At 37.8% G+C, this 26,415-nt stretch overlaps 5 protein-coding genes across 13 annotated transcripts; 2 read left to right on the plus strand and 3 right to left on the minus strand.

The window, feature by feature from the left end:
- Positions 1-165: 165 nt before the first annotated feature.
- LOC104826514 (myosin-1-like) lies at positions 166-10,697 on the minus strand. Of its 2 annotated transcripts, none has more exons than XM_010559254.2 (24): positions 10,521-10,697; positions 9,145-9,508; positions 8,367-8,468; positions 8,122-8,265; positions 7,867-8,017; positions 7,752-7,779; positions 7,280-7,445; positions 7,065-7,128; positions 6,947-6,960; positions 6,781-6,865; positions 6,347-6,450; positions 6,076-6,214; positions 5,472-5,590; positions 4,673-4,825; positions 4,111-4,200; positions 3,894-3,971; positions 3,453-3,611; positions 3,065-3,271; positions 2,450-2,655; positions 2,190-2,325; positions 1,653-1,782; positions 1,395-1,541; positions 1,189-1,256; positions 166-1,049 (listed from the first exon to the last, which is right to left on the minus strand). In XM_010559254.2, exons 2-24 carry the CDS (start codon positions 9,502-9,504, stop codon positions 384-386), a joined length of 3,516 nt encoding a protein of 1,171 aa, XP_010557556.1. In that variant the 5' UTR covers positions 9,505-9,508; positions 10,521-10,697; the 3' UTR covers positions 166-383. The 2 variants fall into 2 exon arrangements, with proteins under 2 accessions (XP_010557556.1, XP_010557555.1); XM_010559253.2 differs by having other exon boundaries at positions 10,301-10,696.
- Positions 10,698-13,415: 2,718 nt separating this feature from the next.
- On the plus strand, positions 13,416-17,535 carry LOC104826515 (arginase 1, mitochondrial). 2 transcript variants are annotated; one of them, XM_010559256.2, is made up of 7 exons: positions 13,416-13,458; positions 14,825-14,967; positions 15,136-15,295; positions 15,679-15,812; positions 16,479-16,688; positions 16,789-16,899; positions 17,145-17,535. In XM_010559256.2, the coding sequence occupies exons 2-7, from the start codon at positions 14,827-14,829 to the stop codon at positions 17,403-17,405; spliced, it is 1,017 nt and encodes a 338-aa protein (XP_010557558.1). In that variant the 5' UTR covers positions 13,416-13,458; positions 14,825-14,826; the 3' UTR covers positions 17,406-17,535. The 2 variants fall into 2 exon arrangements, with proteins under 2 accessions (XP_010557558.1, XP_010557557.1); XM_010559255.2 differs by having other exon boundaries at positions 13,416-13,453.
- A 222-nt stretch (positions 17,536-17,757) lies between these two features.
- Positions 17,758-20,765, minus strand: LOC104826516 (E3 ubiquitin-protein ligase RING1-like). 6 transcript variants are annotated; one of them, XR_773780.2, is made up of 4 exons: positions 19,667-20,765; positions 18,654-18,726; positions 18,318-18,410; positions 17,758-18,050 (listed from the first exon to the last, which is right to left on the minus strand). XR_773780.2 is itself a non-coding variant. In XM_010559257.2 (2 exons), exon 1 carries the CDS (start codon positions 20,667-20,669, stop codon positions 19,668-19,670), a length of 1,002 nt encoding a protein of 333 aa, XP_010557559.1. In that variant the 5' UTR covers positions 20,670-20,765; the 3' UTR covers positions 17,758-18,050; position 19,667. The 6 variants fall into 6 exon arrangements, 1 of the variants encoding a protein (XP_010557559.1); XR_773781.2 differs by having other exon boundaries at positions 18,308-18,410; XR_773782.2 differs by having other exon boundaries at positions 18,638-18,726.
- Positions 20,766-21,585: 820 nt separating this feature from the next.
- On the plus strand, positions 21,586-23,263 carry LOC104826518 (thioredoxin X, chloroplastic). Its single transcript, XM_010559258.1, has 2 exons — positions 21,586-22,037; positions 22,825-23,263. The coding sequence occupies exons 1-2, from the start codon at positions 21,690-21,692 to the stop codon at positions 23,029-23,031; spliced, it is 555 nt and encodes a 184-aa protein (XP_010557560.1). The 5' UTR covers positions 21,586-21,689; the 3' UTR covers positions 23,032-23,263.
- A 202-nt stretch (positions 23,264-23,465) lies between these two features.
- LOC104826519 (chromatin structure-remodeling complex protein BSH) lies at positions 23,466-25,814 on the minus strand. Of its 2 annotated transcripts, none has more exons than XM_010559259.1 (10): positions 25,718-25,814; positions 25,540-25,628; positions 25,371-25,465; positions 25,201-25,272; positions 25,039-25,086; positions 24,871-24,954; positions 24,465-24,503; positions 24,258-24,340; positions 24,092-24,154; positions 23,466-23,744 (listed from the first exon to the last, which is right to left on the minus strand). In XM_010559259.1, exons 1-10 carry the CDS (start codon positions 25,765-25,767, stop codon positions 23,645-23,647), a joined length of 723 nt encoding a protein of 240 aa, XP_010557561.1. In that variant the 5' UTR covers positions 25,768-25,814; the 3' UTR covers positions 23,466-23,644. The 2 variants fall into 2 exon arrangements, with proteins under 2 accessions (XP_010557561.1, XP_019059756.1); XM_019204211.1 differs by lacking the exon at positions 23,466-23,744 and adding an exon at positions 23,751-23,903.
- Positions 25,815-26,415: the final 601 nt, after the last annotated feature.

Here is a 26,415-nt window from a genome sequence, read left to right on the forward strand (position 1 = left end):
TAGCAAAAATAAATAAAAACACACTATCAAGATATTAATTTTTTTAATTTAAATTAATTGCGTAAAAAGATTTATTGGATCCACAGTTCAAACACTGATGGAATATATATTCACACATATATATATTATATACACAGCCACATTCCAACAAGAGAAGGAGCAAGATGAGGAAACAATAAATAAGCACAAACACATCTTCTTCTGGGTTCAAAGTGATGTACAAGCTTTAAATATACCCGTGGTTTATGAATGGCAGTCACTCAATAACAACATTTTGCTACTACTTTGCAAACTTCAATGGCCATATATCCCACAAGCAGATCACACACCAAACTCTTAAGCAAACTCAGAGCGTTTGCTTCTAAAAACTCGAAAGAAAACGCTCAAAAATACCTCGTGCTGTTCCTCCTTCCCCACCATTTCCTTTTCACCTTCTCCACCGAGCTCCCGGATTCTTCGTTCCCAAGCTTGCCAAGTATCAGTTTCGTTTCCCGGAGTCTCGCCCCGTAGTCCTTCTTCCAAGCCTCAAACATCTGTTTCAGCCTACGAAGCTCCATGTCTGGATTCAGATTTGCTTCCACCTGACCAGATTTCACTTCCACCAAGAACTTCGCATCGTCGCTGAACACTTGAGATCTTTGCCCGAATTCTTCAGCCATACGGCCTATAACGCTCAGACCCGCGCTCATAGGCCTTGTCCCTCCTCCATTACTCGTTTGGGCCCTGAAATTACTCGCTGAATCCAAGTCCGTGCCATCGCTTGCATTGACTGATGCATCTGAGTTTCTTTCAGAGTCATCGGCTGCTAAGCCTCTCTTTGCAATAGAGAGACTTGATTGCAAGGATCTCATTTGTTTCTGCCAGATTTCTTCCATGGATTTCATTTTCGTCTCGTATTCAGACCAACGGTTCTCGTACTGCTGGAGTCTTTGTTGAAGAATATCGTTCTCTTCTTCTTTCTCACGCAGACCGGCCTCGGCCTTAAGAACCCTGCGCTGAAGTTCAGCAAGTACTGATGCCTTCACTAACACCTCCTCTGACTCGTCTCTCTGTGCAAGGAATGGGTTAGTGTGAAGCAAAGAAAAAAGAAATCATCAAAGGACTTTCATTTATCATCGCAGCTATAGTGGAGAACTTAGAGGTAAAAACTTAGACCCGCAACCTTACAGCAGTAAAAGTAAAAATTACCTTAACGCCTCCAGATTTTAGCCATCCAATATCCCCAGAGCATCTTCTCACCAGCCAACCGCGAATAACTGCAGAAAGGCTTTAAACTATCATTGACATTTCCTATGATTTCATTTTTTTTAATCATTTCCTGAGAGGTCATAGACGGAAATGATCTTGACCTCGTCTTCTCTGACAAGATTAACAAGTAACAGCGAAACTTTTACCTGATTGTATCACAACTGATGCATCAAGCATGCCTTTGTACTGTTTCCTAGCAATCTTGCTCTTAACCTGTCTTTGTATAGCAACAGCAGCTCTATGCCTCTGTAGTAACTTCATGTATTCCTTCCTTACTTTTTCTCCACGAACAACTGTAAAAAGGGAGGTAGGAAAAAGAATTAACTCAAGTTAAAATTTGAAAATGATCGATGAGGAAATTATAATCCAAACCAAGATTTGAAAAATGGGACAAGGGAGAATACATGACTGAAGATTAGCTATCCCTCTTTTAAGCTCCTTCATATGAAGGCGTGCTAGGTGTCCCCTAAAAAAACTCTGAACGCGTAAAATGCCATGGAGAGTACGACTCCTTGTATCTTCAAGAACCCCGATCTGAGATGTATGTCATTTATTACATGCATTCCACAAACTTCATCATACCACTAGGAAGATACACGACCAAAACAAAACATATCGAAAAGGCTCAAATAGACTTTCCCCAAAATTCCCCTTTTAACCAATACAAAGATGTTTATCTCCTCAATATCAGGGCAAGGAATTGCATAGAATATTTGTGGCAAAAATTTCAAACAAGGAAAAGGGTTAATTAATTATCTCCTAGGGTATTAAGAACATTGAACACCAATCAGACCAATTAGGCTAATAATTCAACTGCTCAACAACAATGAAAGTATAACGACCAAGTTTTTCTTTCACTTCATTATAATTGGATGAAATGGCATAGAAGTCTTATTTCTAGACCCTCCAGAAGAAAGTCACACTTCAGTTATTTATCATACCTGGCCAGTTCGGAAAAACAGTTTTGTGTAACCAACTTGATACATCTCCGGCAGAATATTAAATTGATGGAGGATTGCAACTGAAACACTAAGAGGATCTTTTACTGCAATGTCCTCCAGCAGTAGGAAACCATACCTGAAGCATGATTAGACGAACCACCTCAATAGCATTTCAACAAAATTACAACTAAATAAGAAAAGCTCATACAGCCCATCGCTAAAAAATGAAAGTGCAGCTACCGAATGAAGGAGTTCCCCACCTTCGAGCAAACTTCTGATGAGACATTCTTGTAGGAAATCCAGACCGCGAAATCCGAACCACCTCTAGGACCCCACAACATCTTAGCTGCTGCAACACAAGCCCTTGCTCATACAACCCAGGAGACTGAACGTTGTTTGGCTTTATACAGCGAATGAAATGTGGGGTGGTGTTTCCTAAACGTTGCATAAGTTGGAACAGTTGACCCTGAACAAAATATCCGGGCAAGGCAATCACTCAAATGTTCTCTCGGAAATCATAGCCAAAGCAGAAGCCTTTAGGATAAGAATGGCTATTGCAGGGACAGAGACTCCATTTGACTGTAATGAGACAGATTCACAACTTTGTCATAGCTTTCTGTGACGTGCTAACCACAAAATGTGATAAAGGCTGTGTTTTGAGAATTCAAAGGCCGGTAAGAATTTAATTTACATTTGTTAAATTGGTAGCCCAAAATTTCTGCATATTAAACATCTATGTATACCATATTAATAACATCACATGCATGCACCAGCTTTTCCTAATGTGCTAAACAAAGTGGTAACCAAATATTCACGTATGTTTCTCTTGCAGAACTAGAAGCAATCGGTTTGTGTTGAAGGCCAAAAATCCATACCTTAAATTTTGTGGCAACACTTAGTCTTTGGGAATCAGCTCCACCTGCTTTATATAGAGGACCAGCAATAGGTTTCTCAGATTGAATGAGCATACTAGCAGCAAATGCTTGAGGAAGGTGGCAAGAGCATGAAGACAAAAGTTGAATAGAATCCAAGTGCAACAAGTCTCTGTTTTTCTCTAGAAATCCAGACGTATCATATGTAACCTGAGTTTGAAAAACAAGTTCAATTAGCAAGAAAAAATTCATGACCAAGATAGGGTTCCGTTTTCAATCTAGTTATACTAAAAACAGAGCCCAAAAGGGTCATTAACCATTTGCCATCCCTTTTCGACATCCCATCTGTTTTAACAATTAAATGGAGACACTGAGAGCCTAGAGCTATTACCTCTCCCGCGTAGTGCTCGACTGTGAAAGCCTTTCCTCGTTCCCCTCTGAAACACAAATTAGAATTTAAATGCTGTTTAAGCTTGTTGGCGAGTGTTAAATCTGTCCCATTGGGAAATGTGGATTCCTCATCCAAAAGAGAGAGCAGTCCCAGTGGTTTCTGCACAGAAAATTGAGACTTAGCTGCATAGAAGACATCCCAAACTACGACGAAACATTTCCCCAAAAGATGATATCATAATCATCGAAAACCAGTAAATAACATCAACATCAGCACGTCCAGTTGTTAACCATGGAGCAATGTAGTGAAAGAATACAAAAAGTAACAAGGAGGTTTACAAGCAATAAGAAATTATAACCAACATTTTACAGGCTTCCAGAATCCAGACCTAGTACAGGTTAAATTGCTTGATACTAGATATTAAAGTCAGTATAAGTTTACCTTTTCAAAGAGACTAAGACAATCCTGGTTGTCTTCAAAATCAACTTTCGTCCAATCAATGCCATCTTGGATATATTCCTGGAAAGGCAGGAAAGAAATATTATTCCCTTCGAAGTGGAGAAACTTCAGCTATTAGATCATACTGTTATCCGAATGCATTACCTTCTGCATTTACTAAACAAGCCGTTATGTTCGCAAAGAGATAAAATAAGTTTACCTCCTGCTCCAGCTTGAATAGATGACGATTAAAATGTTGCTGCAATCTCTCGTTGGCATAATTTATACAGAACTGTTCGAAACTGTTTTTCTGCAGGAGAAAACGGCAATGTTACACGAAAGGTAGCATGCATACCCACAAGAACATGGCTATTGCAAAAGCAGAGACACTAAAAGCATGGATACAGCCAAATATTGAACTTTTAACATGGTAAGGTCACAGGTTCTACGGACGGAAACAAACACAATACACCTTCCAAGCAATAGCATTTTTAGCAGATGAATTTACTAACAGACAGTAAGGCAATATATGCAGGCTTTCACCACAAGACAGGCAGTTTTCTTATGCCATTAGCTTCCAGAAAGGTTTTTGAAATAATCTTTTATTCTCTCTCCATCTTATAATGTTATGTACTCGTCCCTATTTCATCCACAATCAAGAATTCATCTGCTGAAAAGCTTCTGTCACTATAAGGGATGTAACTGGTAATGTGTCATAGCCTAAGGGCGTAGCTTATGTAATTTTATCCAGAGAAAGCACAGAAAGACAAGCAGGACCATACATCAAATGATTCAAAGCCATAGATATCAAGAATGCTGATGGATCTGCCAGTTCGCCTTTTTCCCACTGCAAGAGATTTATTGATTTGTTCAACCAGCCAGTCAAACAAGCAGGCATAGATTGATTTTGCTAAAGCATCTCTTGTATCAATGGCCTGAAAGAAAATCATAAATAATTTCAGCTAAAAATTTAATATGTCTAGTATAAGAAAGTAAAGTACTCTTTGAGTCATTGAAACTGAACCTCAGGATATTGTCAATTCTGGGATGAAAAAACAGTTAAGAGGCGTAAGAAATATAATATAACCACAAGTCAACTCATGGCATTCGATATTCTACAAATCAAGGGGGAAGGTTGATGTATCTTTATTTTCATAACTAGATTTGATGAGTATTACACAAAGTAGTTGCCTAATTTGCATTCCTTTTATAACTTTATATGAAGAACCAGGAGGGGCCGTCCACTGCCTCCAGTTGACAAACTTGAAGTGGAAAATAAGCATTCATGACAAAACGTGTGCAACATAAAGACTCCCCTGATTTAAGGGAATTATGTTCAGGTTAGTTAGTCCCATAGCTTAAAATCAGGAGATCTCTTACTTGAGGTGGGCCGGAGATATTTTCTTCTCAAGGAATATTCAGTATGAAGAACTGAGCTTGAGATCTCCAATGAAGGATGTTATCACAAACAAATGATGAAAAAAGGTCTTACTGAGAGGCCTACCTATTCTAACCCTATAAGCCTACTCCATATAAAATTCTGCATAAAAGACCAAATCTAGCATTCTTTGTAAAACTTACCTGTGATAACGTTAGCTTCTGTACTATAGTATCGTTTCCAACTTTCATCTTGCGGTTAGATAAAGCTAGTTTAAGCTCGTTAATGCTACACCCAATCAATTGAGCAACAGTTGACAAACCTGAAAGTAACAAATATTGCAGTTCAGGTAGTGTTAGAGAGTCGCAAGTCAAGCTGCACCCAGACAGATAAAGCAACGGAGTGACAATTATCAAAATCTGAAAACCAATATCCAAGAGAATGGCAATAAAAATACAAAGGTAGTAAACAAAACAAACAGTATCTGGAAAATATAAATATGACAATCATTAGAGGAACTGCAATCATGAAATAGTTGAACTAAAACACAGGAAACATTGCCACGAGGAATCTGTATATCTAAAATCAAGGCTGATTTAGTTTTTATAGTGAAGTTGTGCATGCAAGATGTCCAAAGAACAAAAAGATAGAACTGCCCCCACCAAAACAACAAATCCGGAAAGGAGAGGGCAGAGAAGAGGAGTATGCTGAAATTCAGCACAAAATAGATACAGGACGCCTACTAGGATATCAATTTTACCTACTAAGTGAAGTAGAGATATATAATAAGGTTCTAAAGAGACTTACTTTCATCTGCTGCAGGTTCAACGTGGTTTTCACTATCAATAATTGTGAAGGAAACATTCCCCAGCCATAACACTGCAGCAAGCATTGCAAATACATTTTCTTGATCTTCTTTACTAACATGCACAATGTCTAGAGCCTCCTGCAACAGCAATTACGGTCACAGGCATGCTCCATTTCAAATTCAGTATACTAGGTCTTTGGCAAAATATCGAAATAAATGTCGAAAGTGAGTATGGGAAAGGGAGGAAGCCAATGGAAAAGAGGAAATTACGATAACAGAGTGAAAACGTTCAGCATCATCAACCCCATCGATCGAATAGCAGTTACTCTGTCCCACATATTTATACTGATGTGCACTCATCAAATTGAGCTTTTCTGCAGTTGACATTCAGAGGAGAAAAAAGTAAGAAAAAAATATAGTTCCACACACAATCAATTAATGTGAACTTCTAGATTATGTTGACAAAAATATTAATATAATAATAGAACTCGGATCTCTATACAGTAAAATAGCATTTGACTTGAGTTATAATTAAGCTACAAAAATGAACACAAAAATTAAAGTAAGGCAAATTAAAGACATGGTTACAACTATCATCAATAAATTTGGACGAAAAGAGAGAATTCCTAAGGATACAAGAACTAGTATACTAATTTTCCATCTCTTTAAAATCGGCTCCTTTGACAAATCAACCTTAGTTGTACCTCGAAGCGCAGGTGAAGCCCCAGCGCAAAGCTGATAAAATATATGATACGACCTTTCTCCTTCAGCACATTGGACCACTCTAGACTGACAAAGTATTTCGAGGTTAACAAATCATATTAGAAGAAAAGAAATTCAAGCAGGAGAAAATAATTTTAAAGAAGTTACCTTTTCAAGTAAAACTGCAACATTTGAAGAATCAAAAAGCAAAAGGATAAGTTAGCAACTTAGCTTGTAATAGAGAAGAACAAACAAAATGAAACAGCAAATTCAGATTTACACTTACAGGTTTGAATTTTCGCACCCGATATCTTTCCAGTTTCACTGAAATGAATCTCTATTAGCTTTCCCTGTCAATTTAAAATTTAAATATAAAAAAGAAACATCATGATCAACACTTGAAAATTGTTCTTTCTACGAATAGCATCTTCATCCCAAAACTTTAAAAGATATGTAAAGAATAATTTAAAACGTATACAAAAAGCAAAAGGAAATGCTTACAAAGCGACTGGAATTATCATTTCTCAATGTTTTTGCATTTCCAAATGCTTCCAAGATGGGATTAGTCTTCAGTATCTCATATTCTATCCCACTTCCACCTCCATGAGCAGCTAAGTATTGCATAGCTATCTTTGCCGTCTCAGTTTTCCCTGCTCCACTCTCTCCGCTGGATGGAAACAAAACCTCAAAATAAGAAAACAATTATAACAAATGGAAATGTTTAACATTGAAACATCCAGTGTTACACAACTACTGCACTTTACAGTTAAATGCACAATGCATCTTTGACAAACAGATTTACCCAACCATGCCAGAATCACATTACTCAAACAAGATATGGCCAGTAAGCAAGAGGGAGAATGAAAGAGTAAATATAGGAACTCAGATCCACTGCTAAGGTTGCAAATCTAGTTTCTTTCTAACCTCATGAGAAGTCTTACATCCAGTTTACTAGGAGGAAATTTACACTGACCTGATGATGATAGATTGATTAACTTCATCTGGAACAAGAAAACAGAAACAGAAAGAAGAATGAGAACTCAAAGGATTATGTCAAGACTGTTGAAAATTAGAAAACTCAAACCCACCCCGTATCATTTCACGAATTGCGGTATCAGCAATTGCATATACATGAGGGCCCTCAATTGACCTATTCCTGTATCCTTGAATGTAGCGGTTTCCATATAAAGGAACCTCCTTGAAGGGATTTACAGCCACCAAAATCGGTCCAGCTTTAGTCTAGCACCACACAGTATAGCATTAAAAAAGCTTTAAGTACCTATAAATTTTTATGATGGAATCAGGGAATGATGTACTAAAAGTATATCAACACAAAAACTTACATAGATCATGTCTTGGTTGTATCTGTATTGGAGATCATACAGCACAGATGGCTCATTTAAGTAACTTAGTTGCATGAGATCATCTACGCCATCAAGAATGTCAGGATTTGCTGGTACTAGAATCTCTGATCTTACCTGTAAAACCTGCTTAATCAAGCGAAGAAGCAGTATTCAATCAGATAATCTAATCATACATTCAAATATTCATCAGCATCTACCTTAAGGAATTCAGAAAAGTCACTTACATTTCCCCTTGGCAATGAAATAATAGACTCTTCTCCTGAAGTTGACAATATCTTCCCCAGCTCCCAATTACCATTCGGAAGTTGGACCCAAGACTGTAGCATCTAGAATTTTAAATAGTCAAAATTACATTGGATGCTGGAACAATGAAAACATGATTGTTCAAATAACAATAAATGGGAAAAGCAATAGATATATCTTCATCCACGTGAAGAGTGATGAACATGGGACTCATAATAGAAAGGACGTATGACTATCTGAAAGCAAATAACAAGATCGTGTGTAAAGGAAGGAAGAAACATTTCCTCTAACGTTGAAAGTACAAAGTTGTTCTCAATTCCCAAATATTAGAACTACGTTTCCCACATTTTTTTCAAATATCTAAAGGCCGTGAGTCAAAAAGGCTGGTCTGGAAAACACCAAGAAACAGTCACTCAATGATCTGAAAGTGACCATAACACTATCTTCAAGTGGCATTAACTAACCTACTGCTGATGCATAACCTGTCTAGAGCACGTAGTAGTGCAGCAGAGATTATGAGTCTCTACATACTGCTGTTGCAAAAGGGGGACCAATGGAGGTCTAAGGGCATCAGAGAATTTCAGCAGAGTCAATATCGTTTAAGGCTTAATGTGGTAAAAAATTTCATCAGAGATCTGGGTGCGATATGCATTCACATAACTTTGAACTGCAGGCTGTTTGAGTGCATCTACTTTTCGGAGTCAAAATATACTTTCTTCCTTGATAATGAAAATATCATCATAAAATTACTGTGAATACCTTCTTCCGCGCATATGCATTTGTGTCACTCCACCTGCGTTCGTTGCTCTGAGATGCAGAGCTTGAAGGCAATGGCGAAACAGTAACACCCAGATCTTCATCACATATGGTTATGGAGTGCTGCTCTCTGTTTGAAGTATTGTGCCCAATATATGGTGAATTCTCGTCGGCATTATCCATGTCTCCTACACCATCATCAGTTTCACTAACCTCATTCCTTAAGCCAGCATTTTCGGAAATAGTCGCGCTGATTAAGTTGTATCTTTGCACATTCAAACCAGAGGAATTCTCATTGCATTCAGAGATTGGTGAACCAACAAAACTATTGTCTCCCGGCAATGCCAAAACCTTCTGGGACATTGTCCTGCGAGAACAACCGAAGAATTCAGTCTATACGGTGGCATTCTGAGGAAACGAACAATGAAATCAGATGGCAAACTTTTTCCTGTTTCCAACAAGCTTTCAGAAGAAGACCCACCAAAGACCTATCTGTTAATCAAATTCAACATAATGGCGGGGACCATAGTTCAAGACACAGACTGGAGTCCTTTTTAATCTGCAGTCGCTATTGTCAAGTTTGACAATCTTAGAGAAGAAAAAAAAATGATAAACTGGGAAAATCTCTGAATCCACTTGAGTGAACCATAGATGTTTTGCTTCCTCTGCAAAAAAGACTGCTTAACTTGGTGAAGTAAAAGCAAAACAAGATCCCATGGATGCTAATTATAGCTTCAAACAATAAGAAAGTGAACACTTTGTTTCAGCAAGATTCATCCCTCCTTTGGATTTTAAAAAAGATTGGCGAAATAAAGAAAATATGACAAAGAGATCGCATTAAATAATGAAAGACCAATGGTAAGGCTCAATTTCCAATTGATTATTTCACAGCTCTCTTGGCTGAAGAAAATATGATCCAAGCCCTGCTCCCCAAATCCTAAAACGTATCATGGTTTCCAATGAACAACTCTCCTCATCAGAAGACCTTAACCTACAGGTTACTACACGAGAAACACTAAGAATCTATCAATGGCGACGAACCCAATCGGAGACATGACGATTTTTCTCCGCTTCATCAGAAAGAGCAAGATTCAGAACACCGAAAACGCAAGAACTGCCAAATCTTTTCGATCTGGCTTAAAAACCTCCATTAGAATACCTTTCAAAGATTGATGAAGGAAAACCTCCAAGAAATAACACCTTCAGGGAGAAACTTCAGATTCTCGGAAAATCAATTTCTGGTGAGATCTATCCGAGAAAAAGAAAACCCAGAAACCCCCTTGTCGGGAAGAAATGTTCTGATTCCTAGACTCAGAAACCGAGTAAAGGAAGGGATAAAGACAAATGTCCGAGAACTAAAAAAGAATGCGAGTATATACCACTCCGTATACAGTTATCCTGGTTGAAGTATACGGCGACTGGAGACTGTTTGGTTACTGAGAAAACGAGAGAAAATTGGGGAAGGAGATTTCGAAAAGCGAGCGAAGAAGGATGCAGCTTTTTCTCTGCCTCGCGAGTAAAAGAAAAAGCAAGAAACTCTATGCTGTTCTCTCTCTCTCTCTCTCTCTCTTTCTTTTGATTTCTCTGTTTATGGGCCATGGGATGGGATTACGGTTATTTTTTGTTCAAATATTTCATTTTATTAAAATTTATCAGACAATTTTGAATGTCTTCGGTTTTGCCACCAACGGAATTTTGAAAGGTGAAATTCTCGGCTCCTCGCGTGCTTAAAAGTACGGTTTTACCCTTGACGTTTTTTAACCGATATATTTTGATTTTCCGTATTTCGATGGGCAGTAATGAATTTAGATTGGGAAAAGATATTTCGATTTACTTATAGTCAAATTTAGCAATACATGCTTATCCAGATATTTATTATACATTATATTTATTTAGATACACTTTTTTGGAGTTTTTATAGTTCATAGAAAAAAATATCTGAAAATTTTTGAAATTTATAAATTTGTAGATGCGCCTATTTATTCTCAAAATTATATTTTTTAATACAATAATTTCTAAACTTATTTAACGGTTTTACAATCATTCATACCACTAATTGACCAAAATAAAGTTTAGAAATTACTATATTCAAAAATGTAAGTTTAAGAATTGCTACGTTAAAAAATATAAATTTAGGATTTACTGTGTTCAAAAATGTAAGTTCGGAAATAAATAGGTGCACCTACAAATTAATAAATTAATATTACACCAAATTATAAATTCATGAATTTTCATATATTTTTCTCTAATTCATATTTACTACAATATATTGTATACATAAGAAAAAAAGAAATTTATGTGAGGAAATTCAAATCTATTTATTTATTATTTATATTCGTATTTTATTATATTTGTATATATATTTTTTGTGATCATGAGCATTTTGTGACTATCTGAACAATGTGATCATGAAAACGTAAACTTATATTATTTTTATAATTGTTAACCTCAAATATCCAAAAATAAACATGATTATGTCAGTAGGCCAATCAATTAACGAATGGACCCAACATTACTGTCACAATAGGGGAGGAATTTTAACTGGAAACATAAATATAAATTGCCAATTAAGTTATGGAATATCTTATATTATACTTACAAACGAATTTTTGTGTTTCACTATTTTGGAATTTGTTTGAAAATTCCGAGGAGAAATGGACAAGATTGGAGAAAGAGAAGAAACTGCTAATTCGAGTAGAGATTTTGGATTCCTTTTAATTCAAATTAAATTGGAATTAACCGAAAAAAAGGAATTTGTTTTAAATGAAAACGGCTGTTGAATTAGAAATTCGATTTTTAAAAATAAAAACCCTATTTGGTTTATTATATCAGTCGAATTTAATTTTAGTTTCTATTTCTGGTAGTATCTATTATCAGAATAAAAATTTCATTCTTTTTTTATAACAATAGATTGGATCTTTGACCCATCTAATTTTCAAAGTTTGGAATCAGTATATAATCACACAATTAATTACGCACTCCTCTTTGATAGAATCGAAATCAAAACCTTGAAATAATTTTATCATTAGTCAACCATTAAAACACTCCTCCCTAATGGATTTCATTTCTCTCTTCTTTGTATTACAAATAATCTAAATCATAAAATATTTACTGTGAAATTCAAAATTTAAATTTTTTAAAGCCAGAATTTCATGCATTTAATCTCCTACAAGGGTATAGTAAAATTGGGATAATTAATATGTGAGATTTAGTGCGTATGACATCGAAATCTTAGTCTATATGAACCCCACACCTCAAAAAACACACACAAAAAAGTTTGTAAACTTATAACATAAGAAAATTAGTTTCTATGTCACTATCCATATGGGTTAGACTAATGTTGAGATATCAATTTTTGTAGGGAATCCATCATCAATATTCCAACTTTAATTGGAGATAATTTTACCATTAAATTGGTTCAAATTTTTATATCATATTTCTTTTTTTCTATAATCCAAAAATTCATTTAATATTTGACCCAACTATATTTTCCAAAATAATGAAAAAACCCAAATATATACCCAAACTTGGGTTGATAATAAGGTTTGCTCTTTTTATTACCATTTCAATCATCTAATCTTGGGTTTTTATGTAACATTTCGATTAAAATCAATTTTTAAAAATTATTTTTATGTTTAATTCGAAATGTTTCCTGAGCATTCTAATTTTTATTTTATTTTTTTGGGTTTTTGTTGTCATTCTATTATATTAGAGGTTCAGTTATTTTATTTTATATTTTGTATTCTATACGATGAAAGTTATTATTATCGTCATGTGCTCTCACATAATGAATCATCATTTGGAGTATTATATATCTGACCATGCGCCTTTCAAAATTTCAGATAATATTTTTAATTAATTCTGAAAATATTAATTCTAATATTAGCAATCTAGTTTAGTGAGAGGTGAATAGAAAAATATTAAACCCAAAGTTTGAATACATATATATATATACGTACACACATATACGGTTTAGAAAAATATATCAGACCTAATCGCAACGCATGTGCAGGGTCACGTGCCTCTTAGAGTGTTGAATATATATTTTTTAATTCACGATTATCCTAACTTCAATTTTTTTTTATATTGTTTTCCTTTAAAGGAAATACTGTTTTTTTTTTTAAGATAGTAATGCAAAGTATTTGTTGTATAACCGTAGATAAGTACGCCAACAATACGATAACGATTTTATATATACGCACACGTATTCCTTACTAATAATAAATGTGTAAAGGGAAGTGTATATCTTCGTATCCCGCTTTCTCTCCCTCTTCCCCAGTCTACAATCTCTCTTCTTCTTCTCCGCTTGAAGGTCAGGTGACTGCTTCCTTCTTCGTTTCTATGGCGTCCTCGCTCGTTTTCTCAGTGCCAAACTTGGCATTTCTTATCCATCTTCGCTTTCTCTGATCTCTGTCTGGCATATGATTCTTTCCGCCTTCGATGTTTGTCCCTGACGTGTTTTCTTTTTCGGAGCCTGGTCGATTCCATGGAACTGGCTTTTGAATTCGGTGTTTTTTTCTCCTGAATTCGGAGTGAATTTTGATCTTTGTAAGCCCTTCCCTTGGGTATTTTAGTTGTGTGCGGAGTTATATGTTTTTCCCTGATTCGTGGAGAATTCTATTGAATTTTTGGTTGAATTCGGTGTTGTTTCTCTTGAACTCGGAGAGAAATTGATCTTATCAAGCCCTTTTTCTTATAAGTTTTGCTCGTGTGTGTGTATATATATATATATATTTGCGATTTCTGGAGAATACCATGGAATTATGTGTCGGATTCACTGTTGTTCCTGCTGGCATTCGATATTCTACAAATCAAGGGGGAAGGTTGATGTATCTTTATTTTCATAACTAGATTTGATGAGTATTACACAAAGTAGTTGCCTAATTTGCATTCCTTTTATAACTTTATATGAAGAACCAGGAGGGGCCGTCCACTGCCTCCAGTTGACAAACTTGAAGTGGAAAATAAGCATTCATGACAAAACGTGTGCAACATAAAGACTCCCCTGATTTAAGGGAATTATGTTCAGGTTAGTTAGTCCCATAGCTTAAAATCAGGAGATCTCTTACTTGAGGTGGGCCGGAGATATTTTCTTCTCAAGGAATATTCAGTATGAAGAACTGAGCTTGAGATCTCCAATGAAGGATGTTATCACAAACAAATGATGAAAAAAGGTCTTACTGAGAGGCCTACCTATTCTAACCCTATAAGCCTACTCCATATAAAATTCTGCATAAAAGACCAAATCTAGCATTCTTTGTAAAACTAACATTCTTACGAATCTGAGATTATGATATGCTTATTTAAGTTTTTTTTCTCTTAATAAAAAAGAGATTCGTTTCTTTGTTCTTCTATGTGGATCATGTGGTATCTTTGATTTCATTAGTTTAACCCCAAAAATTATAATATTCTCCACTTGCTTGTTTATGTGTTTGTTTACATATATGAGCACATTTTATGCAGGCTCACTTGTGAATCTGATATTAAGACTATGGACTGTTTTAGATTAATATGTTGGACCCTGCTTGAGGATTATAATGGATCATGGCTCTGTTGGTTAAGATAGTTTAGTCTTGCGATGTGTATTTTTGAACTCTTGAGCACATAAGCTCAACTCAACTCAGATGAAATCAAAGTTCTCTCAATCTTGTTATCTGCATCTGTTTAACATTCTTTGATGCAGAAATGTCAATGATAGGCCGGAGAGGAATTCATTACTTTCAGAAGCTCAATGCTGCTACCATTCCGGCTGCTTTGATCGAGAAGGGCCAAAACCGTGTCATTGATGCTTCTTTGACTCTCATTCGTGAAAGGGCAAAACTGAAAGTAATTTCTTGAGCTGATCATCGTATTTTTTTTTCAGGGGATATGCGGTTGAAAATAATAGAATTTTCTTGGTCTTTGATGATGCTCAGTTAATAGCTTCTGGTCGGTTTTCTCTTGCTGTTTGTATTGGTTGATGTGCCCATTTGGGAGCTTTTGTGTTTCGCTTAGGGTGAGCTTGTGCGGCTACTAGGAGGAGCCAAAGCTTCAACATCACTTCTCGGTGTTCCACTTGGCCACAACTCTTCTTTCCTTCAAGGGCCGGCTTTTGCCCCTCCCCGTATTAGGGAGGCAATCTGGTGTGGTAGTACAAACTCAACAACTGAAGAAGGTAGCTCAAGCCCTCTAGTTCGTGTAGTTTTTATGGTCAAAGTGAAGTGTTTGAATGAACTCTTGATCCTACAGTCTGGACCCATTTTTTAATGTGGGCAGATATCATGTTTTAGCGAGCAATCTTTTGGGCTTTGTTATTGTGTTATCTGCTTGTTTTCTGAGGACAAGGTATTACATGTGTGGATGTAAACCAATAAAACAGTAGTATAAGATGTTTGTAGATCTTAGTGGTGTTTATTGCCCTTTGGTTGCCCATCTTGTATAATGCATGGAATAGAGAGGTTGCAATCTAGTCATCTGGTGCTTTTAGGAATCCGTTTTCGTACAGTGGTGGCGGTTATTTCTTTTTATATACTTGAAAATTTACATTTAAAAACGCAGGGAAGGAGCTAAACGACCCACGAGTTCTAACAGATGTCGGGGATGTCCCTGTGCAAGAGATTAGAGATTGTGGGGTTGATGATGACAGACTGATGAATGTTATAAGCGAGTCTGTGAAGCTCGTGATGGAAGAGGTATGCTATAATCTTTATCTCAGATTGAGATATGTATAATAAGCACCGTCCGTAGAAAAGTGGTTAGGTATTAATGTCATCTGGTATGTGAAATTTACCAAAACATTTTTCTCAAAATAGTCTTTTTCCACTTTGAGCGTTCGGCCACAATATGTCTCTAGTGTTCAGATTTCTAGAAGGGTCTTTCCGACATCTAGGAGTTCAATTGCTGGCCTGCAAATGTAGTTATTGAACGTGTTTTGGATGCAAGACAAGAAGTACGAAATACTGATTCTTATTTTCTGGAAAAAACGTCTTATTTATTCTTGAATAGACTACTGTAAACTTATGACGACCTTGTGATATCTAACACTTGACACCTCACCATTTCCTTGTGACAGTCTCATGAACTTATCAAGATTGTTTTTGATGTTCAGGAACTGCAGTATTACCATATACCCGAGGCTTTTGTTTAAGTTTCTTGGTTTTGCTTAGCTTTAAATTGGATTCAATCTTGTTGATTCCAAATATGTTGTTTGTAGATATTAAATTTCCTTTCGTATTTGAGTACTGGGTTCAATCACAATTGGCCGGGAATCATATGATTTTTGTCTCACAATCTCGTTTGATTGGAAGATCTCTTAAGATCAAGCTCAAGTTATGACGTTTACTATACTTCTTTTCAAGGATCCGTTGCGGCCACTGGTCTTAGGAGGCGACCATTCCATATCATTTCCCGTTGTAAGAGCAGTTTCCGAGAAGCTCGGAGGGCCAGTGGATATTCTTCATCTAGATGCCCATCCTGATATCTATGACTGTTTTGAAGGGAATAAGTACTCTCACGCCTCTTCCTTTGCTCGTATCATGGAAGGTGGATATGCTCGTCGTCTTTTGCAGGTTGCTCCAATTTCTCCGATCAATACAAGCTTGAAAAATGGGAGTGAAAGACAGATCTTGCATTAGAAACTACTCACATTAAATTGCTAATGTTTTGTAGGTAGGGATCAGATCCATTAACAGTGAAGGACGGGAACAGGGCAAGAGGTTCGGAGTGGAACAATACGAAATGCGGACCTTTTCCCGAGATCGCGAAGTCCTGGAAAATCTGGTCTCCCTCTAACCCTCTTCCCATTAGAGATTTCTAACCTAGACACTAGGGGTGGTCATTTCGGGTTTCGTTCCAGTTTTAGAAAATCTTTACCCATTCGGTTTTATATTGGATTCGTTCGATTTCGATTTTTGCTTTCGGGTCTAGTTTTTATTAACAAAAATTTTGGTTTGGGTTTGGTTTTTTATATCGAATTCGTTTTGGATACGGTTATAAGTTATTGTGTCACGATGTTTTGAAAACAGAAACTCGGGGAAGGGGTGAAGGGAGTGTACATTTCAATCGACCTGGACAGTCTCGACCCGGCCTTTGCTCCCGGAGTTTCCCACATCGAACCAGGAGGTCTCTCGTTCCGTGACGTCATGAACATCCTACACAACCTACAAGGCGATGTGGTCGCTGCAGATGTCGTCGAGTTCAACCCTCAGCGCGACACTGTCGATGGCATGACCGCGATGGTCGCTGCTAAGCTTGTGAGAGAGTTAACCGCCAAAATATCCAAATAATACTAACCTCGTGTTTTCTTTCCCTTTAGGTTATTATGTATCAGACTTCCCTCGAGTGTCATGGTTTCGCTTTGGGTTTTGGTACCGAATAAATCTTTGTCGGATGGATATAAAACTCGGTAGATTTCGGTTGGATTCCGATTAGTTCAGATGCCGTTTCTCCTGCAGAAATTTGACAGTGTTCAAATATTTAGATTTCATAATGGTATATATCAAATTAAAAAAAAAATTGATATATTTTTAGGATATCCAACACTTGGATATGAACGAGACAACCAAACCTACTATTCCATTACACACACATGCATACATACCAGATGTCCACACACAGTCTTTAGATTTCATAATGGTATATAATTAATTAACAATCATATGTACACGAGAGAGAGTATGGATACAAAGTAATCTTCACAAATGCATCAATACAAAAAAAGGAAAATGACAATTTCAAAGTCTCGGATGTATACCCGAAAAATAGAAGAAAAAACTCCTTTTCTACAAGTACAGAGCCTCGCTGATACAACATGAAGTTTCCATGGGACAAAAGAAAAGAGTTATGAAAACGCACTTGCTTCAGCTTTCTCGCAATTTGTGATCTTTGACCATATCTTTCCTCCAAGCAAACATCTGCGGATTGTATTAACACTGCACCAAAATGACAGCAGCAAATGTGAACCATATGATCTAAATGAAAAGGCTCCCGCGGGAACGACCTACATCATAATCTGACTCGGAAATAGAAGATGATGCCGTTTTTCTGAGTAAAACAGAATGGCCAGTCTGAATCATGCTTAAGAACACAGTTAAACTCAACATTGTGCAAAACACAATACATAACCATAATTGAAACTGTTTATGTGAGACCCTGAAAGGGGAGATGTGTGATGAAGATTAAAACATACAAAGTTCTACCATAGTTAGGATGAAGAGGCAGAAGGGTGGCAAAAAAGCATCGGCTTTGTGTCCGTGGCCCCTTACATCGCGGGTCAAAGTAGCTACCATGCACTACACATGCATTGCAAAGTATTTTGCAGTTTACTACATAGATAATATGCACTAAAACAAGGAACAAATCTGATTAAAGGAGATAATTATCTGAAGAGAATACCAAAAGGTTGCCCACTTAGCAGCATCTCACAATGTGTATCTCAAGGTAAATTTCCTCAAAAAATCAAGCAAAGTATCTACAAATGAAGGTGACGGCAATAGCACGCATTGTCGCAATCACATACCTCTACCAATACCTACCTGCCTAAAAACAATTAACAGCAGATCATTCTTCTCTTCCACTTTAAGTACCAAATAACTCCTGAATCATGTCCTTCGAAAATCACAATATCATGTCTAGTATCAGTTAAGGATTACTCAACTTTAGAATAATCCATCTTTACACAGGTGACAGGTCTATAAAAAAGCTACAATCAAGATGACATGGGACAAGCTTCAAAACATTGGAGTGCTTAGATGAGTAGAAATAAGCACTCTCTTGGATCGTAGAGAAGCTTTTGCAAAGGAGTAAAGAGATGTTATTAAAACACTTACCATTGACACATTATGTTTAATGGAATTAAAGAAAGTTCTCGAAACAATGCAATGTTATTGCAGTGACATAGCATCGACAATGACCCTAACAAGGCCCCCTCTCCCATGCTAAATGATCAATAAGTCAAGCAAATAATATTTTGAATTGAAAAACCATTTTTTTAGTTTTAAGTCAAATACGGCAAGGAGAAGAGATTATGAACAAGTAGATGAGTCCAGGAAAAGAAAATTAAAAATGCAAAACTAGAGGTCAAGAAGCCAAGAAACTTTAACACTATGATTAATGTGCAATTTAGGGAATATTAACTAAACTTTTAGTACTTGCCTCCGAATCAAATAAAAGTCAAGTTTCTTTCAAGAATTTTATGGCTAACCAAGAAGCCACATTCACAGACCAGCATCAAGTTTAGATGTTAATCATTGACATCTCAACTAAATTTTGCAAATCCTCTTCCAAGGACCGAGCCAGATGTCTATATTGCATTTAACGTGTGGTGGTAAACTTATGTACGGAGTTGTTTTGCCGAAACATCAACAGAGTTTTGCAAAAACCAATTTTTCAGGCTTTGCAAAAGTGTCCGACTTTCTAAAATCTCCGTCATTTTCTCAAAGATCAACAAGACCACAAATTGCCTCAGGAACAAAACGAGTGGTTCTCACTCGACACTCTCAGAACAGAATCGAAGTTCAGATAGAGAGACAAAGTGGACATAACAAACCTCAATCCAAATCTTCTTGTCTAGTCTCCTCCAAGTCAGCTCCACCACCACCATTTCCAGGCGCACCAGATCCTGAACCAGAGCCCGAGCCTCCATCTTGTCTCCTGAATGGCCATGGCAATGATATACTAAACCTCCTAGGCGTTGGTTGGTTCCCACCCGATCCCTGTCCGTCACCACTTTCCTGAGCTCCATGAGTCCTGGTTTCATAATCAGGGTCGTCTGTCGGTAACTCATACCGACAAACAGGGCAAGAGTTGTGCAGTTGCAGCCATGGAAGCAAACAATCTTGATGATATGCGTGCTTGCAAGGCATCTGCTTCGCAGCACTACCCTTCTCGAACTCATCCATACAAACGGCGCACTGGTTCATATCCGAATTCAACATATCCTCCGTTACCTTCACAGTCGGGAGCGCATCAATGGCGGATTTCGAGGCCGGAGGAGTCCCGTACCGGTGCGGATCATTCTCCGCAAGCTGCTGAATCAACTGCTCAAGACCCGGACCAAAGAAGTAGTCCCCGAGATTTCCAGGCAACAAAGAAGTAGTCCCCGAGAACCCAGGACCGGAAGGGTGGTTCTCGACCATGAACTGGATGTGGGTACCTCTCGATCGCAGGTTCTGAAGATGGTCCTGAAGAAACGCGGCCGGGTCGAAAGCGATGGAGTCCGGCGGCGAGGACCGCCCTTGCATCGGATGGCCCAAAAAGCTCGGGTTGAATAAGTCGATTACGTTGGAAGAAGGCAACGCCGAAGGCGCGAATAAGATCGGAAGGAGAGACGAGATAGGATCGGGGAACGGGAGAAACCCGCTAGGGTTAAGGACGGGGCTCGGATTAGGGTTAGGGTTCTCGTACTCTTCGAGGAACCCTTCGTTGCAGAGAGGACAAAAAGGGTCTGCGGAGGATGAAATTGGGATAGTGACGGTGCGATTGCATTGGTGGCAGAAGAAGACCTTGTCCGCATCTGCGGCGGAGCCGGGGAAATTTACGGCGGATGACATTGACGAGAATCTGAGAAATCTCAGAAGGCGAGAATCAAGAAGAATAAGATGAAGAAGAAACGTAGAGAGAGAGAGAGAGAGAGAGAGAGAGAGAGAGAGAAGTCGTAATTTTTCAGCTAAGGAAATAAATAATTATATATATCCTTTGTCTTATGGCCGACCTAAGCTCGCCGTCTCCGGCCCAATATCGCCGGCGTCGGCCCAATCAAATTGAAAGTTGTTCATTGGAAAATGGGCTCAGGCCCAATCTCATGCCTTCCGACTATGCTGCTGCAGGCAATTGCATATAAATAAGAAGGGACATTATCAAAAATACCCTTAAAATGCTATTTCTACTTCAAGACCTACCTTGGTCACATGTGACCAATGTGACCGAAATATAGTATGGTCACATTTTGATTTTTATTTTGATATACGTTAAATTTATGGTGATCACACTAATTCATTATGTTTATACCTTGTATATCTTACTAATCATTTGATTAAAACATCATAAATTTAACGTTATGAACAATGAGATCAATATGTGACCACACTATATTTCGGTCACATTGGTCACATGGTCATAAGGGTAGGTGTTGAAGTAGAAGTAGCATTTTAAGGGTATTTTTGATATAATGCCAAATAAGAATATAACATCTATAAATGACAAATTTGAAGAATAAAACGCGATTTTATAACGTGTTTAAATATTTTAAAGGATAGAAAACTTTGTTTCAATTGTTTTTAATATATTATTTGATACAAAAAAAATTAGTTTACTAGGATTTTTGTTGGTACACTTGTCAAATTGTACATATTATTTAAAGAAAGAGATAATATAATTGGCAATGTGGGGTAAAAATAAAATAACTAAAAAAAAAACGAAAGGTGCAAACAAAAAAAAAATTATTTAAAGGAAGGAAAAAAAATCCGCAGCCTCCTTCCATCTGATGCCACACAATTCCTAGATTTGATAGTTTTTCTCTGTGCCTTCTGAAACATCGTCCTCGGTGAACACAGGGGGGAGGAGGAGGAGCCATGAACGCTATCTTCTCGAGCTCCCCGGTTCTTCTCCGATCATCTCTCCCACCAGCTCGTGCAGTTTCCCCGGCCGCCTCCATAACCGCTAAACCTCTAAGCTGGAGTCATCACACCTCCGCCGCGGCCAATCTCCACCGCCTTTCGCTCAGGTCCGGTCGGCGAAGCAGGAGTCTCTTCGCTGGAGCCGTGTTGCCGACGATAAGGTGCGGCGGTATCCAGGAGATCGGAGAAACCGAGTTTTCGAGTACGGTTCTGGAATCGGACCGTCCGGTTCTGGTGGAGTTCGTCGCGACATGGTGTGGTCCCTGCAGGTTGATTTATCCCGCCATGGAATCGCTCGCTCAGGTGGTTTCGCCATTTCTCCCTGTTCTTTGTTTTGCGCGGAGTTTAATCTCTCATGCTGGGTTTTTCTAACTTCCAATGGTTTATCTTTTATGGAAGTGTGATATGGTGATATATATGATATTACTACGCAATCTAAAGAAGAGGAACTCCATCATACAGAGAGAGTGCTCGGTTTCCAGATATTGTCAACAGTATATGTTGAAAATGATTGTTTACTTGAGAATCTTTTCTCTTGGCTTGTTTTGGTAACCATTTCAATGACTTGGGTTCTAACACTGCCTAGAAGTTTCTACTTCTGATTTTAGTGTCTCGTCATTTGCTTTGAATCTACAATGAAGCGGATATAGACTCGTAAACAGAGTTCGAATTCGAATTCCTCTGTATCCTGTCAAAGCATGTTAGATCCTAAACTCTTATGGGTGCCTTATATTTTCCATTGATTTAGATGGGTATCCGGTTTCATGGATAAGTTGATTTGTGCACTGAAAACAGAAAACCCATGATTTGTTGAGTTGTATGGTGAGGTGTTTATTGGCAAATGCGAGTTGTGCACTTCATTGGTTTCTCCAGGTTCTCTGAATAACAATGGAAAACGTGTTCTTTTCGAGAGTGATTGATTCGGGATTCAAATTCCATGTTTTTTTATCTCAATAAAGAGACTTCCTTTGCTAACTTGTTGATACCGATATTTGTTTGTAATGGTAAAATTCCACATTCTAGCATCCATTATTCGTTTGTTTGCTACATTTGATAGCTGAAACTCTTTTGTTTTCTTGCCTCTGCCCAGGAATATAGTGACAGAATGACGGTTGTAAAGATTGATCACGATGCCAATCCACGATTAATAGAAGAATACAAGGTTTACGGTTTACCGAGTTTCATCCTCTTTAAGAACGGGAAGGAAGTTCCTGGGAGCCGGAGGGAAGGCGCAATCACGAAGGCCAAACTTAAAGAGTACATAGACAGTCTCTTGAACACGATATCTGTTGCTTAGTTACCTCTCTTCCACGGGTAATCCCATCCCACCAGTCTCAACACCTTTTGTGAATGTGATTATGTAACAGAACCCTCTTTTGAGTTTCTCGTTTGGAATGTAACTCCATAAATCTAGACTTCATTGCTTGTACAAATTGGGGATCCATTCTGCCTCCACAGGTGTAAATTAGGAATCCGTTGAATGCTGGTTCTGAGAATGAAAACTTCCATGATAGCATTTTGGCTTTTTGGCTTTGTTTTCAGTGTTTATATCCTATAATGAATCATGAAGCTAAATCCATTTTTCTATGTGGTTATGTTTTGATAGAACATTTACCATGGTTCTGTTCTGTTCTGTTCTTCTTTGTAGATAGACCAGCCAGTGCAAGTGGGTATGAATTTATAGCTGGTTTCTGTTGTTGAGGGCAAAATGGTAATTGTGAAGATCAGGAGTTGGTTGAAAAACAACTAAAAGACAGCAATCGTCATTCTAATTAAAAGAGCCTACAACAGTAACATATGCTCCATCTAAAGCATTACACAACATACTTGAGTTCTATGAAAACCTCAGAATCCTGCTCTAAAGACTATATATATATATATATATATATATATGTATAACACAAAGACTATCACCTAGCATGCCTCTCTTCTCTAGCTTCAAGCGCATCAACTTCCTCATTTGTGAGCAAATCCACCACTGGCTCATAAACTTCCCAGTCCTTCCTTTTCCTGTCAAGATCGACCACCTCGGGTTACTAAACCACAAATGATCCTCATTCCGAAAGATCCCAGCCAATGACAACCATCAAATCCATCTGATGTTTGTTCCATCCAGAGGCCAATGGAGCATTGACACAGAGCAACTCAAAGGAGATGCGGATTCTACACCTTTAGTTACATAGAAGGAACTCTCAAACATGTATGTTTTTGTTTGTAAATTCAGATATCTCATCAATTTTACTCTCTCAACTTATCCCATTAGAAACGTATACGGTATGGTATACTTCTACATGTCTTGAAACAAGCTTGAACAGGGGAGAATACAAACAGAAACCGAGGCTGGGAAAACCACTTACCGTACAACGCTAGATTTGAAGCTAAACAACTTCATCAAGTCCATCGACAAACCACTTGCTTTGCTGCACTTAAGAGGAAAATTATTATACAGGTTTGTTCTAGCAAGCTTGGTCATTGGCAGAGAATTAAAAATGGATAAAATGATTGGAACAATGAGGACCCAACCTTGCCGAACCATGCTCAGAACCTCGCCGGCCCTTTTTACTTAATCTGCTCTCCTTAGCTGAAGCCACACTTTGTATTGCAATCTGAAAAGCGGAAACAAGGACGAGGTAGCTGACCAGGTTTAGTTACTGAATGTTCTTCTTGAAAAATGAGCTCTACAAGGAATACAAAATTTACAGCTTAAAGACATATAAGCAGAACAATGACCTCGTAGAGTTGTTCCCTGATTGCAAAGGCAATTGCAGGCTGCAAAGAGGAAGGAACCAAACAACAGATGGTCAGGTAGTAAACAAGGGTTTGATCATGGGAAACAATCTAGACAAGGTGTTCAAATCATTACTAATCACTCGTTCCCTAGGCTCACTTGGGAACGAGTGATCAGTAATGTTTTGAAGGATTTACAAATTTCGGAGGACTTTACCCAAAACCGAAATGAATGGTAGAAAAGAATTCATGCGGCAGACCCCCAAATAAACTTGGGATTATAGGGTGTTGCTGCTGTTGTTGTTGTAAACGCTTAGTTGTTCAGCCCACAACACCTTGGGTTATGTACTTGAAATGGAGTTCTATTTAATCACAGAATGAAAGGTAGAAACTTTGACGGCTATCTTACCCCAACTTCAGGATCTTCAATACCTAAATCCTTGCACAAGGTTCTCGCGAATTCCTCGGGATCGCTCTCAAAGTTGTTTAGGTCCTGAAAGCCACGAGCCAAACCACATCGAACCTAAGACTAACAAAACCATGAGTGCAGTGCCCGTGATCGTTTAAGTGTGCTTACCCATAAAAACTGATCCTTGATGAGGGTATGGTTCACTCGAAGGTCAAGCTGAAAAGACCAAGAAAAGACATATGAGCTTCCATAGATTCTGGTTGGTGCCGAAAATAACTCATGGCTGGAACAGGGAGGGGAAAAAAAGACGTCATCTTGTGTCACACAAACCTTAATAGGGACGATCTTTTCGCCTGTGTTCATGTCTTGTCCTTCATAGGATCGGAAGTCAGAGAGCTGAGACTGATAAAACAGGACAATAACCCAACGTGAATAAATGATTCCGAAGAAAGTTAGTATGATTCTCGGACAAAATGCAAAAGAACTGTAGAGAGAGGAACCTGAATGGATTGAGCAATGTGAGTGACAAAAGCAGGAGGGAGTTTCAAGTCTTTAACAGTCCTTTTGGCGAAGGTTACAACCTCAGAATCCGGGTCTGAGAGAAAGCCCAATTCAGCAACAAGATTCAGGTCGGAAAACCGTACGAGAACGAATCGAAAGCGAGAAAACCTGAAGGGTTCCAAGTGAAAGCGTCTTTGTAGCGCTGACCCTCGATTTCGATGTCCAGACGAATCGGAACCAGATTTTCAGCAGTGGGCCTGTTCCAGAATCCCAATTCCATAAACGCAATACAGTTACAGTCCTAAACAAAACAAGGAGAAGAAGAAGAAGAAGAAGAAGAAGATACATTCTGAATTTAACAGGGCCCTTCCAACCAGCAGATCCTAATGCCTTCATCTCTCCCTCTCTCTCTCTCTCTCTCTCTCTCTCTCTCTCTCTCTCTCCCCCTCGACGAATTTCAGTACTTTCTCGGAGGGGAGCTTCGATTTTCCTTCGAATCTTTTCAGCGCTTTGTAATTAATTTGGAAACCAAAACAAAGAAGCAAATACATATTTATTTTCCGAAAACCCTAAAACTTTTCTCTCTTTACAAATTTAACACAAACTATTCCGTGGGTACGTGACTAAACCTTTGTCACATACATATTTTAGAAACCCTTAAACTTTACTTTATTTGCATATTTAACACCCTAACGACGAATTTCAGTACTTTCTCGGAGGGGAGCTTCGATTTTCCTTCGAATCTTTTCAGCGCTTTGTAATTAATTTGGAAACCAAAACAAAGAAGCAAATACATATTTATTTTCCGAAAACCCTAAAACTTTTCTCTCTTTACAAATTTAACACAAACTATTCCGTGGGTACGTGACTAAACCTTTGTCACATACATATTTTAGAAACCCTTAAACTTTACTTTATTTGCATATTTAACACCCTAACTGTTCCACCGTTGCATTTATATGAGAAAACATTTATTTTATAAGACCCTTCAATTTTTCTTTCTTTACATACTGTATCCCTATTTATATCATAATGACCATTTAC

Source organism: Tarenaya hassleriana, unplaced genomic scaffold (assembly GCF_000463585.1).
Source record: "Tarenaya hassleriana unplaced genomic scaffold, ASM46358v1 Cleome5, whole genome shotgun sequence".
NCBI classification, from domain to species: domain Eukaryota; kingdom Viridiplantae; phylum Streptophyta; class Magnoliopsida; order Brassicales; family Cleomaceae; genus Tarenaya; species Tarenaya hassleriana.

Coding starts and splice junctions, on each gene's coding strand:
- LOC104826519 (XM_019204211.1), bottom strand. CDS start 25,767: ATGAAGGCATTAGGATCTGCTGGTTGGAAGGGCCCTGTTAAATTCAGA. Junction 25,629..25,717: donor GGCCCTGTTAAATTCAGAAT/GTATCTTCTTCT, acceptor ATTCTGGAACAG/GCCCACTGCTGAAAATCTGG. Junction 24,155..24,257: donor TCTGAGCATGGTTCGGCAAG/GTTGGGTCCTCA, acceptor TCTTAAGTGCAG/CAAAGCAAGTGGTTTGTCGA.
- LOC104826515 (XM_010559256.2), top strand. CDS start 14,827: ATGTCAATGATAGGCCGGAGAGGAATTCATTACTTTCAGAAGCTCAAT. Junction 14,968..15,135: donor GTGAAAGGGCAAAACTGAAA/GTAATTTCTTGA, acceptor TGTTTCGCTTAG/GGTGAGCTTGTGCGGCTACT. Junction 15,813..16,478: donor TGAAGCTCGTGATGGAAGAG/GTATGCTATAAT, acceptor CTTCTTTTCAAG/GATCCGTTGCGGCCACTGGT.
- LOC104826518 (XM_010559258.1), top strand. CDS start 21,690: ATGAACGCTATCTTCTCGAGCTCCCCGGTTCTTCTCCGATCATCTCTC. Junction 22,038..22,824: donor CCATGGAATCGCTCGCTCAG/GTGGTTTCGCCA, acceptor GCCTCTGCCCAG/GAATATAGTGACAGAATGAC.
- LOC104826514 (XM_010559254.2), bottom strand. CDS start 9,504: ATGTCCCAGAAGGTTTTGGCATTGCCGGGAGACAATAGTTTTGTTGGT. Junction 3,972..4,110: donor TATTCAAGCTGGAGCAGGAG/GTAAACTTATTT, acceptor CTGCCTTTCCAG/GAATATATCCAAGATGGCAT. Junction 3,272..3,452: donor TCGAGCACTACGCGGGAGAG/GTAATAGCTCTA, acceptor TTTCAAACTCAG/GTTACATATGATACGTCTGG.
- LOC104826516 (XM_010559257.2), bottom strand. CDS start 20,669: ATGTCATCCGCCGTAAATTTCCCCGGCTCCGCCGCAGATGCGGACAAG.